The 13,810-nt window shown below is 43.6% G+C and overlaps 1 protein-coding gene across 1 annotated transcript in view; it reads left to right on the plus strand.

Annotated features, from left to right (window-relative positions):
• The window catches only part of LOC137426526 (sister chromatid cohesion protein PDS5 homolog B), a 253,471-nt gene that overhangs the window by 208,001 nt on the left and 31,660 nt on the right, over positions 1–13,810 (plus strand). Inside the window, exons 26-27 of the mRNA XM_078774894.1 lie at positions 557–671; positions 5,585–5,717. Coding sequence (XP_078631020.1) covers positions 557–671; positions 5,585–5,717 — 248 coding nt within the window. The remainder of the gene's footprint in view (positions 1–556; positions 672–5,584; positions 5,718–13,810) is intronic.

The raw sequence follows: 13,810 nt of genomic DNA on the forward strand, positions 1-13,810 counted from the left end.
TACCCTGCTCCAGCTTTCTCTCTTCCATGGGTCTCCTGATGTCCCTGTTCCCTACTGTTGCTGTGCTTCCCTCTCTTGCCTCGTCTTATCTCCTGCTTCCTTTGTTATTTGTTATATGTGTTAGCTCCTATACGAGCCTTGACTCGACTAAAAAAAAAAATATCCCAGATTAAGGTTTATGGTGAGGCTGAGGAGCTTAAGATCCTGGATTTTGGCAATCATTTGGTTTCACAAAAAAAGAATGGGAAAATATTCCATGACAGATATAATGATAATGTGAGCCACACCTAGTTTAAGGATCAAGTTCCAAAGGTGATACCATGTTTTGATTTCTTTTTGTGCAGGGTATCTAAGATGGTGGAAAGACATTGTGCTCAGTGAAATAGTGATGCAATGTATTAAATCATATTTAATATAGCATTATTTTAATGGGAATATTGTGCACACCATCGATTGTAAAAAAATGAGAGAATCTATCATCCCTTGTTATAAAATGTGTGCCTCTGTGTGTGTGTGTCTGCTTGAGTGTTTTTGCAATCCCCATGTTCCATTACAGAGCAGCTGATGCATCTACTACCAGAGAATGTAGTACCGTACATGGTCCATCTTCTTGCCCATGACCCAGATTTTACAGACACGCAAAATCCTTGCGAGATTGACGACATCAAACGGTAAGATACAGATTCATATGTGTCATGACACCTTTCTTTAACTTAACAGGAATCATACAAATCTTTTGCATATATTTTTTTAACTGCTCACTAAAAAATACGCATTTTAGTATTTTAAAATCATTATAACTATTAAAAGTTGAGAGAACTAAACCGTTTTTCGATCTGAAAAAGCCAGAACCTACAGTATAATGCCATGGTAATAGTAGCTTTGTGCAGAGATGTTGCCTTTCATTGGAGTCCCTATACAGTCACGTGAAAAAGTAAGTACACCCCATGTAAAGTTTTGACTTTTTCAACATATTTCAACATACAGCTATTTGATCTTCATTTCAACAATATTGAAAGATAAAGGTGATATAATATAACAAATATCATGAAACATTTACATTTTGTAGTCCATTGTATAATTTAAATAAACATAAATGCAAATTTTGCATGTGGAAAAAGTAAGTACACCCTTGGCTCTAATAGGTGGTATTGCCCCCTTTGGCAGAAACAACCTCAAGTAGGCGTTTCTCATAACTGTCTACCAGTCTCTGACATCGACTGGGAGAAATTTTTGCCCACTCCTCCATGCAGAATTCTTTCAGCTGTGCGATGTTTGAGGGGTTTCTTGCATGCACAGATCGTTTCAAATCCCTCCACAACATCTCGATGGGATTTAGATCCGGGCTTTGACTTGGCCATTCCAGAACCCTCCATTTCTTTCTTTTCAGCCATTCCTTGGTAGATTTACTGGTATGTTTAGGGTCATTGTCATGTTGCTAGGTCCACCTTCGGTTGAGCTTCAACTTTCCGACAGATGGCCTCACATTATCCTCAAGCACCCTCTGGTACAATGAAGAATTCATAGTGGATTCTATGATGGTGAGCTGCCCAGGCCCTGATGTAGCAAAGCTGCCCCAAACCATAATATTTCCACCACCATGCTTTACAGTTGGTATCAGGTTCTTGTGGTCAAATGCTGTCTTTGGCTTTCGCCAAACATGTCTTCTGGTACTGTGGCCAAATAGCTTTACCTTTGACTCATCTGTCCAGAGCACATTGTTCCAGAAGTGCTGGTCTTTGCCTGTCCCTGGCCTGGGACATACGTTCATTGGCAAAATTAGTCTTGCCCTGATGTTCTTTCTGGACAGCAAAGGTTTTCTCCTGGCACACCTCCCATGTAGATCAAATTTGTGCAGCCTCTTTCTAATGGTAGACTCGTGCATTTTGACATCAACAGTGGCAAGAGCTACCTGTAGGTCCCGTGATGACATTGTGGGGTTCTTAGAGACTTCTTTCAGCATCTTGCGGTCTGCTCTCGGGCTGAACTTGCTGGGGCGGCCTGGACTGAACAAGTTCGCAGTTGTTTGGAATCTTCTCCACTTGTAGATGATCTTCCGGACAGTCGAATGATTGATTTCAATTTGTTTGGAGATCTTTTTAAATCCCTTCCCAGACTCGTAGGCATCTATAACCTTCTTTCTGAAGGCCTCAGAGAGCTCTTTTGATCTCGGCATGGTGACGCCGCACACTTCAACAACAAAGAGCAAACCAAACTAAATGTCTGAGGTTTAAATAAGACAGGTTCCTCCAAGATCTTCTCTAACGATGTTCTAATCATTTGCACCTGAGCTGGTGCACCTGATTCAAATTTTAGGTATTTGAAGTAGTGATAAATGTGGGTGTGTACTTACTTTTTCCACATGCGAAATTTGCATTTATGTTTATTTAAATTATACAATGGACTACAAAATGTAAATGTTTAATGATATTTGTTATATTATATCACCTTTATCTTTCAATATTGTTGAAATGAAGATCAAATAGCTGTGTGTTGAAATATGTTGAAAAAGTCAAAACTTTACATGGGGTGTACTTACTTTTTCACGTGACTGTATATACAGAGTCGCAACAACTTGCAATTAGAAGCCATTTTTTTTCCAAAGAGCAAGGCTTGCCGAACCTGTTCCCATTGTGTGTGAAGCATAATGTCTGTTTTCTCATCAAACTGTCTTTCTCTGTGCTAATAAGGGAGATTATACTACGTAATGATTTATTTCGTTTTTCCACCATGTCAGAATAAGCATACAGACAGGATTGATTTAACCTTAAAACATATCGAAGAAACCGTGGCAAAATGAAGTGTAATGACCTGGTAAAGGATCACACTGATGAGTGCCTAATTTGAGGTGTACAGAGTGAATTAGTACAAGAGGCACTGAAGTAGTGACAGAATGCAGAAATTTTTAAAAAGTGGAAGAAGGAAAGTGAAAGAGAGAATTTGAGGCAGGCACACTATTCAAGCTGGATCTGCACACCATCAAGAGAGTAGAGAATCAGAAAAGAACAATCATTAATGAAAAAAAATAGGAACAGCTTGAGAAGATTGATTGATTGAGTGCTCTGCTTAAAGGAAGATCTTTGGCTGCTTGACAAAGGTGATACTAGGTGGTTTGCCATTGTCTGCACAAAAATTAGTCAGGGCAGGAATTTGTAATTTGTTCAGGATGCCAGGGATGACTTGCCTACTCTTGGCAAAGGACACCATGAGATATTTGACATACACCAAATGAATGAATGAATGAATGATCGTTTTAAGGCCATTTTCCCCGCTAGAGCGGGGGTTAGCCTTGCGGGCACCATGACAATCATGGTTCCCTGGTTGAGGCAATGTTTTTATGGCTGGATGCCCTTCCTGACGCCAACCCTTGGTCACGCTCTCACGATGCGCAGGGATACGGTGTACCTATTCTAACCTGGGGTACACTTTGACATACACCAAATAATGATAGCAAATGTGACACCCAGCTTAACGGCCATCCGAGGGACGGCACACACACTGATTGGTCACCCTGCCTGTGAAGCACCGGCATGACAGTATGTCTATCTATCCTTGTCTCGTGTGGTATGATTATCACTGTGGCTCTTGCACTTTATCAAACTTCCCCTGAATCCAAGATGCCATTGAGATTATTTTTTTAGTTAATTACTCAGTTTAATGCAACATAATATATGTCCACACAGTAAATTTATAGACTAGGCGAATTTTTCAGATATGGGTGTTGTTGTAGTGTATGAGGCATTTTTGAGGAAAAGTTGATAAACACACTTTTTAACTCTTTTAAGGTACGCTGAATCTAAATATGCTGTTTACCAGGCCGGCGATCGACTCATTCACCCTGAAAAATGCAATACAAAACACATACGCAAGTCGTGGAAAGAAAATATTCACATGGAGCACAGATCTATGAAACAATAAACACAGCTGATTATTACTAATATTATTATTGCTATTATTATTATATTGTCTAATTATATTAATATATATTGCATTTAAGGTCAGAATGGAGTCGTTAATGCAACTGAAAATGACCAGCAGCTGGTGTGTAGCATATGAAGACTGCATTATATGCCAGCAGAGTTAATCAGACAAACTTTTTGAAGCCACAGAAAAAGGACTATGGTCTCTTCGCGATGCAACATAGCTGCTGAAGGGAGGTATCACCCAAATCGCTACGAGCAGTTCTTGCGAACGACAACTAAAACGAAGGAAGAAGCACAGAACACCGACCTACCAATGATCTGGCTGACCAAGGAGTTGGAATATGCTGCCCGTCAAGGCCACGTACTAGAACTTTCGGAAGTGTGGAATCGCTACTGTGAACTCGCCATTGAAACTGGAGTGAATTTTCCACAATCTTTTGTCAGCCATCGAATGACATTTGGAGAACGGCTTTCCACACACATCAGAGATGTACATGACTTCATCGTACTACATGACCAAGCTCCAGGTGATAGAAAAACTGGCTTGCTACCGAACAAATTTTCCCATGTACCTATCTCCAAAATGACAAGCCAGAATGACGATTAGATAATCTCTCCAGTTCCACATTTTAAGGCAAAAGTTGAGGAGTTCTTGTCGATGGTTTACATAGCACTGAAATTACGATCCTGAAAATTACTGAAAATACGGGTACTTAGTAAACCATCTCATCGAGGTCTGTCTGTCCACGAGGAAGATGCAATATCACGTGTACCAGAGAGCCTGTATATCTTCATACGTCTTCTTATTGGTGGACAAGAAGTTTTTGAACACTTGTCCTCGTCAGGTACAGATGATGCTGATGAACTATTACCAGAAGAAGAGGACACTGAAACGCCAAACGAAAGTACTGATGACTTTGATTCTGAAGTACAGTCTCACGTTCTTAGTGTGTGTCAATATTTAGTGTATATCACTTCTGGAGTTAAGAAGTGGACTCCAAAATATATTGGCCTTGCTAGCACTTTACACCAGGCAACACGCTCGAAGCAACTGGTACAGTTATTTCATAAGATGGGGCATACACTAAGTTATAGAGATGTCTTGAGGATAGACACTTCTTTAGCCGAAGTTACACTGAGAAACATGGATGAAACAAATGGTGCTGTAATCAAGAGGACTATGAATTGCTGAAAATAGTTTGAAAATGATGTTTGGCAGCCATCTTGGATAGAAAATGAACCTTATCCGATCAACACGAAACTTCACAAACGTGATCCCCTACCCATACATATGCAGAGTGTACATTTTTTAAAGGTCATATGTCATATGTCATGTGGTATGGCAGCCATATTAGCTTGAAAGCCGATATTTAAAAAAAATCCCCTCTCTGAAACCGCTTCACTGATTGATGTGAAACCTCTCATGGCTGGTGAAAATGTGATACTTGAAAACAGCTGAAGGGATTTAAATCAAACTTGTTTCTTTTTAAGACAGTGAACGAGGGAATCTACCCGTTGTGGGACTATGCAAAGTCATATTGGTGACACAGTCGCATTGCTCTTGTTGTTGATTGATTGGGTTGTCTTGAGGTGGGGACTGAAGCTCGTGGCCATTGATCATGTTAATTGGTTAAACGCCATTGTGCATTTCCCATCTTCAGGTGCCTGTGGCTTGTGCTGGAGGTTCTTTTATCTCGAGATGAAAACAGCAGCCATGCCTATATGCTGAAAGCACTGGAGAATATGAAGAGGATGAATGATGCTCAAAATATTGGGGAAAAGGATCAAAACAAGGTGGGGAAGGATTTGTATGCTGCGGTTCATCCTTTCTTAAATTAATTTAACAAGAAACTAAACTCAGTTTTCAAAAGATAAAAATGACTGTCTTTACAATGTTTAATTTTTAATCCATATTATTTATTGAAAAAAATACACCATTAAGCAAAAAAAATGCAATTTAGTGACCTTCCCAATCATTTTAGAGCTAGCCATATGTTTTTTTTGTGGGTCCATGATTGGCTGAGATGTCACCTGCTTCATTCATTAATGTTCCATGTTTCCACATTATCCGATGTATTTGTACACAAGTCACATGGAGGATAAGGACATTAGAAAATCCCAAAGCAATTTTATCTGAATTGCAAGGAGTTTTCAGTTGACAAATTAACAGAGTATATGGGATTTGAACCTGTGACCCCAGCATTATGAGCCAATTTTTTTTTTTTTTTTTTTTTTTTTGTATACAAGATCGAGGCTCGTGAAAGAGCGAACATTAATCACACAGAAAGACAAACCGACACATAAAACATATAACATCGGGAGCGGTAGACAAGATGGGGAGAGAGGGGGAAGGACACAAACACAACATTTGAGAGCAGGGACCGAGAGACATGGAGACATCGAGAGAACTGTGGGAGGGAGAGGGCTTTGGGGGGGAGGCATGGGAAGGGAGGGGGGGCGGTGGGAGAGGTATAAAACATATGGACACTGCCAAGACTTCCAGGAAAGAAGTTGGAATTTCAAACAAGGTGGATCTGGGGTGAATTAGTGGGGGTAGAAAAGATCAAGGTTTTGGATGGGGGAAGATAAGAGATGGTGGTGAACAGCTGTTTTGTTGATTCAGAATCTGAATGATTCAGATTTAAATGCTGAACAGGCAAACCTGAACCAATTTTTTTGTTTTGTTCGATTTGAAACCCTGACTGAATTTTTGTATATATGCTGCAAGCATGGATAGGTTTGCATATGTATATATGCTGTATATATGCTGTATATATGCTGCAAGCATGGATAGGTTTGCATGCTTTATAATGAGATCTGTGATTCCTGCCACCAACATTATAAAACATTTTATTTCATTGTCAGTTCTTTGGCCCCTTCACATTGGTTCTAGTGCTTGAAATATTTTGAGATAAATTATGTCTTTGTGTTTTGTTAAACTGTACACATTGGTTCATATGTAGAATAACACAGGCAAAGAGCTAGGATATTAAAAGTTTTGTGGGGAGGATGGCTGGATAAATCAGTGTTGGGGTGATGATCATAGTGGGTAATAATGGGGATGGGGTGTGGATAAATATATTTAAACATCAATTTCCAGAGAATAACACCCAACATTGCGTTATCACCTTAGTTAATATCTATATTATAAAAGTAGCCGTGTCTGTCTGTCTGTTTGTCATGTTGTAACTTGAGAACGGATTGATAGATTTCAATAAATCCAACTACGGTGGATTCGGGTAAATCCCCTGGAGTGTTTGTGATCCCCCCCTCCCCCCCCCCCCCCCCAAATGTAATTTTTTTTTATGGTAACATGGATTTTTCGGCTACATTCGTTACATTATATTCGGGTAACTTTCACACAGGTAACATGGTTACATTCGGGTAACTCCCATGTCAAAACTGCAAATGCCAACACGTTACGTTGGTTATCCCTGCACGGAGAGCAGGATCTCCCAGGAATCCTTCCATCCCTCCCCTCCCTCCCCTCCCCCCCTCCCCCCCCCCTCCCCCATAGATTTGCCATCGCAGCAAAGATTGGTATTTCCGTCAGCGGAGCGACGGGTCTTATATTCTAGTACCATATAAAACACAGTTTGTGTTTGTACATTTGTATGTCCACTTTCATATGTACGATTTGAGTAGGGTTTTAAAGGCCAACCTTTCAACACGACTGTGTGTTTACTACAGTGAAAAGACCCCGAAGATCGAAAAGACCCCAAAAACCTTGAAAACCCTTAAAGATCCTCATGACCCTTAAATACCAAAAAGACCCTGAGGATCCAAAAGATGAATTAGACCCTGAGGTCCCAAAAGACCCAAGGACCCAAAATACACAAAATAACCCAAGGACGCAAAAGGCACAAAAGACCCAAATGACCCAAAAATCCCCGACCAGGACCCAAAACACTCATTTGGACCCTGAGGACCCAAAATACACAGAGGACCTAAAAGACACAAAATAACCCAAAGACACAGAAGACCCCTCGGATCCAAAAGCCCCAAAAGTCCCTGAGGACCCAAAATACCACGAGGACTCAAAATAAGAGATTGTTCTCTTCTTTTGGAATTGTGGATGGTGACTTGCAAACCGAGATTCAAGGGCGGTGTACAGAAGCGGATTTTTCAAAATAACAATAAATACAAGATGCAGGGAGGTGAAATTCACTGCACATGATGTGCAACACGCACAGAGTAAAACGAGTGTTCATTTACATCTGCGACGTCTTATTTATTAGACATCTGTGCGATGTGAAGTTAGGATGAGGCTTCACATCTTGGCACGCTCATGAGGCTATACCGGCGAAACGAAACGTCCCAGAAGATAAATAAAATTGGGTCACATTTGCACGTTTTAAAATAACGATTTTTTTTTGCTACGAAACATCACATCTTCCAGTCTCCTTGAATATTTTGACTACAATAACTCCAACCCGTAATTTTGACGGGCTTTTATACTAGTTTAAAATAAACAGGCATTTTATCACAAGAGTAGTTTATGGTAAACCAAATTTGTTCCATAAATAAAGCAGGAACAATATTTTCGCCTTTTTAGTTTTTCATACATTTACAAAACCAACAAAGCGAAGACTGTACAATAAGCTCTTCAAAATTTCAATAAGCAATCTTATTGCAACTTGAAAATGCACACATGCTCCCACATGAAAATGCACACGTGTTCCTACACAGGATTATGATAACAGCCTAGGGTATGAGGTCCAGCAGGTCAACCAGTGCAGCCCTGCTGATTGATGACCTGAGTATCCCAAACTAATCAAGATGGTACTAGCTCTTCCAGGCAGGCAGCGGCTCAGAAATTAGTTTCAGCTAAGTAGTTTGAATGTAGGGTCAATTGGGGGGTGGGGAGGAGAGGGGTTGAGGTGGTGGAGATGATACAGAGAAGGAGATTGGAAGTACTGTGTGTACAGGAGACCAGATGGAAAGGGGACATGGTGAGGAGATTGGTAGGAGGATAAAAGCTGTTTCACAGATGTGGGGATAGAAGGAGTAATGGAATAGGAATAATAGTATCGGAAGAGATCAGCAAGTAGGTGGTCAGAGTGGAAAGGTGAGAGGGATGGATAGTTATGGCATTGGTGGTTATACAGAGGCAAATGGTGTGTGTTATGTCGGTATATGGGCCACAAACAGGTAGCTCTAGGACGGAGAAGCAGGAATTCAGGGACACACTGGAGAGGATGGTGGGAATAGTTGAGATGGAGGTGATGCTGTGCATTGCGGGAAACTTTAACGCGCATGTCGGAGTAGCTGAGCTGGGTGAAGAGGAATGGGTTTGTAATTTTGGTTGGAGAATGAGGAATAATAGAGAGGGTCAAGAGCTGGTGGCGAGGAATGGAATGGCCATAGCTGGTTCATTCTTTCAAAAGCGGGAAAGCCACAAGATTACCTTCAGGAGTGGACAGCACAGAACAGAACTGGATTTGGTGGTGATAAGGAAGTGACAGTTGTGGAGGGTTAAGGGTTGGAAGGCAGCGGCGGGAGAGCATGTTACCTCCCGGCATGCACAAGCCTGTGGTGTTGGTGGTGAGGATGAAGAAAAGGAGGGATGCTAAGAGCAGAGGTTGCAAGGTTATTGGGTCGGGAAGTGTTGGGGAAACATTGACGCAGAATACAAGAAGAGGGTGAGGGCCAGGTATGAGCAACTTAGTGAAGAAGTGGAAGGTTTGGAGGAGTGGAAGAAGTATGGAGTGGTATTTAGGGGAATTGCAGAAGTGTTGTGTGGAAGTATGTCAGGAAAGGGTGCATCAAGGGATAGAAACCAGGTATGGTGGACAGAGGAGGTAGCAGTCAACTGATGGCCCAGCCAGCTGAGCGTAGCCCCCCTCCATAGCTCGGTGAGCGCTCTAGTAGTCTGGAAGGACACGTCAAACCCACAAGCAAGGGACATCATTGAGAAGAAGTCTTCAGCCTTAAAACCCAAACCCCCAACAAAACATTCTTTTAAAAATCTCGCTGGCCAGGACAGTAAATTCTAATGCATAATAAAGTGTGCATAGTTGTGACACAGGTTATTTAGTCCACCAGCTCCGATCCTCAAATCTGAAGACAGATTTCAATTATATATACAGCCGGACCGCACTATTCGCGGTTCCGCTAGTCACGGAATTCCGCGTATTCACGGTCGATACATTGTGACCTGCTTCTCTATCCGTGGCCCTATGTCCTGTGTATTCATGGTTTTTCACAGGCATAAATAATTTTTTCACTAGCCGCGAGCATGACACAGTTATAAAACCTATCTTTCACCAGCCACGCACGAAGCAGCTGGACATGTGCAAAAAAACATCTACGAGCAGCGAGCATGACTTGCTTCTACATTCGCGGCACTGTGCTTTGCATTTTCACAGCTTTTTTTTTTTTTTTTGTTTTTTTTGTATACAAGATCGAGGCTCGTGAAAGACCTAACATTAATCACACAAAAAGACAAACCGACACACAAAACACAAAAAACAAGGGGAGCGGCAGACAAGATGGGGAGAGAGGGGGAAGGACACAAAAGAGAGGGGGAAGAGGGGGAAGGACACAAACACAACATTTGAGAGCAGGGACATCGGGAGGACTTGCGGGGAGGTGGGAGAGGAATAAAACATATGAACACTGCAAGGACTCTGGGGTGAATTACCGGGGGTAGAAAAGATCAAGGTTTTCGATGGAGGAAGATAAGAGATGGTGGTGAACAGCTGTTTTAAAGACCTGGAGGGAGGAGTGGGATTGAAGGGAGTGGGGGAGTTTGTTCCAGAGGCGGGAGAAAAGGGGAATGAAAGAGTGAAGGTGAGCAGAGAGCCTAGACTTTGGCAGTTTAACCATAAGAGGGTTGCAGGCAGATCTTGTGCGACCTGAAGGAATATTGGGGGGACAGAGCACAGAGAGAGCTGGGGGAGCAAGGCCGGAGAGGAGTCGGTAGAAGACCGACTTCACACCTTGCTCACTCACCGCAGGCAGGTTGGTGGTCTTTCTGAGTGAAAGGCCCTCGGTGTTGACTACATCGCAGGAGATTCCAATGATTCTGAAAGCTTTGGCCTCAACAGCGTGAAGCCGAGCAAGGTGTGAGGCAGGAGCACCAGCCCAGAGGGGGGAACAGTATTCCATTGAGCTGCGGATGAAAGCCTTGTATGTGGTGAGGAGCTCAGGTGTGCCAAGGAAGGACTTCGCACGACGGAGGATGCCCAGTCGGCGACTGGCTTTGGAGGCCAGCTTGGAAATGTGGTTTTCCCAAGAAAGATCATGGCAGATAGTGAGACCCAAAAGCTTGAGCGACAGAACTTCTTGGAGAGGATTGTTGAGAAAGTAGATGGGAGGGTTGTCCAGTCGGTCCTTTCGGAGAGACATTGTAAGAGTGTGAGATTTGTCAGGATTGAAAGACATGTTCCACTTGTTTGACCAGTCTGTGATTTTGTCCAGGTCTGCAGAGAGTGAGGAAACTGCAGACTGCCGATCTGAGGGATGAGGAATGGAGCGACAGAGAGTAGAGTCGTCAGCAAAGAGATAGAGAGGATTTTCAAGAGAGTCAGAGAGATCATTGATGAAGACCAGAAAAAGCACAGGGCCCAGAACACTACCTTGGGGAACTCCAGCCTGAACAGGAAGAGGAGATGAGAGAAACCCATTCAGGGCCACACGTTGACTACGACCAGAGAGGAAGTCCGCCAGCCATGCGTGGAGATTTCCATGGATACCAAAGGAGGAGAGTTTGGTGAGCAGAGCAGGGTGCCAGACCGTATCGAAGGCACGTGAAATGTCAAGGGAGACAGCTCTAATTTCCTGTTTGGCGTTGAGGACCTCCATCCATTGTTGAGAAAGCAGAAGCAGCATGTCCAGAGTAGAGTGACCAGGTCTGAAACCAAATTGATGATCAGAGATCAAGCCATTGGAGAAGAGGAAAGATTTAATATCTGAAGCAATGATGGATTCCATGACTTTGCTGATAATTGGGAGAAGGCTGATTGGTCTGTAGTTGCTGGGATCTGTTTTTGCACCTTTTTTGTGCAAACCGGTGATGTTGGCTGATTTCCAAGCAGATGGCAGATGACCTTGGGCAAAAGAGAGGGTGAAGAGAACAGAAAGAGGGAGTGAAAGAGCAGAAGAACATGATTTTAGGACCCGTGGGCTGATGCCGTCAGGACCAGTTGCAGAATCAGAGTCGAGGGTTGACAGAAACTTTTCCACCTTATCAGGAGGAAAGGACACAGAGTCCAGGAGCAGCTGGGTACGACTGGGTACGGTGGGTACAGAGAGGGATGGGTTTGGGACACAAGATTTAGAGGCAAACACAGAGTTGAGGCATTCAGCTTTTTCATGTGCGGAGTCAACCGTTAAGCCGTTTGAGGTGAGGGAGGGGATGGAGGGGGAACAAACACCAGAAACAGATTTGACCAGACGCCACCAGGATTTGGAAGAGGGAGACAGATAAGAGAGTTCGGTCTTGAGAATGGTGAGATATTGTTTCCTGGCTCTCCTGAGGGTGGACACACACTTGTTTCGGGCTTTGTGAAAGGAAATGAGATTTCCTTCCGTTGGATTTGCTTTCCAGGAGACGAAAGCAAGTTGTTTCAGGGCAACAGCCTCACCACAAGATTCCGTGTACCATGGACGGGAGGAAGGGTATGACAACTGAAGACGAGATGGTATAAATCTGTGCATGAGAGAGAGCAATTTACTTTGAAAGAATTCCCAGGATGAGTTGATGTCAGAGGCGGTAGAGATGGGAGACCAGTCCAGATGATTGATGGCTGCTTGAAGACCGTGCCAGTTGGCCTGAGTGAAATGCCAGACTCCTCGATGCTAAGGAGGCTCTCTGAGAATGGTCAGAGAGATGTCCACTTTGACAAGCACATGATCAGATGAGCCGATTGGAGCAGAAGAAGAGCAGCAGACATTTTCAGGGAAGTTTGTCATAACCAAATCCAGAAGAGAAGATGCTCCGTTGACTGAGATCCGGGTCGGGAAATTGACAGATTGTGTCAGTCCCAGTGAGTCGCAGAAGTCCTTTGCTGAAGAGCCATGGCTGGTGAGAGAGGTACCCACACCCAGCCAACTGGCATGGTGACAATTGAAATCACCACATATGAGGAAGAGAGAGTTGGGATGGGTAGATAGAAGTTGGTCCACATTTATCAGACAGTGAGATGTAGATGGAGTCATCGCTGTTTGGTGGACGGTACAACACACATATGAACAAAAGGTGGGAGCGAAGGGGAAGCCGTAGCCAAAGGTATTCCTGGGGGTGAGGTGGAGAGAGGGCAGTGGAGGGCGAGTGAGGAAGAGAGTTTTTTATAAAGATAGCAACCCCACCTCCAGGACGAGGCTCAGGTCTATCATACCGGAGGAGGGAGTAACCTGGGAGAGATACCAAGGCATCAGAGACATCATGAAGGAGGAAAGTTTCTGTTAAGCAGATCACATCTGGTTTGTCAGAAGCAACCTGTATGGAGAGGTCAGTCAAGTTTGAGCGAAGGCCCCGGATGTTTGAGGTCCATACAGTTAATGAAGAGGAAGGGGGAGCATCGGGTCCAGAACAGGGGGGGGGGGGGGGTAGGGTAAGATGTGGAAGAGGAGGAAGAGGTAGGGAGAGCTGTTGAAGGTGTGTCAGAGATTTCAGAGATTTCAGAATAGCTTGGAGAAAGGGAAGAATGGGGCGGACAAAAGGTTTGATGGAGATTGGGTGAGGCACAGTGAGGTGTTATTTGAGGAGGGGGAAGAGCGAGGCAGAAGGTTTGGGGAGATGAAGGTGAAAATTGGAAGGGGGAAGAAGCAGGGAGGATGCTTTGAGGAGGAGGGGTGAGAGGGGAGTCTAGGAGGGGAGGAGCGAGGGAGAGTCTCGGAGGGGAGGGGAGTGGGGGGAGTTTAGGAGGGAGGGGAGGGAAGGG

This window comes from Myxine glutinosa, chromosome 1, assembly GCF_964187855.1.
Source record: "Myxine glutinosa chromosome 1, kmMyxGlut1.1, whole genome shotgun sequence".
NCBI classification, from domain to species: domain Eukaryota; kingdom Metazoa; phylum Chordata; class Myxini; order Myxiniformes; family Myxinidae; genus Myxine; species Myxine glutinosa.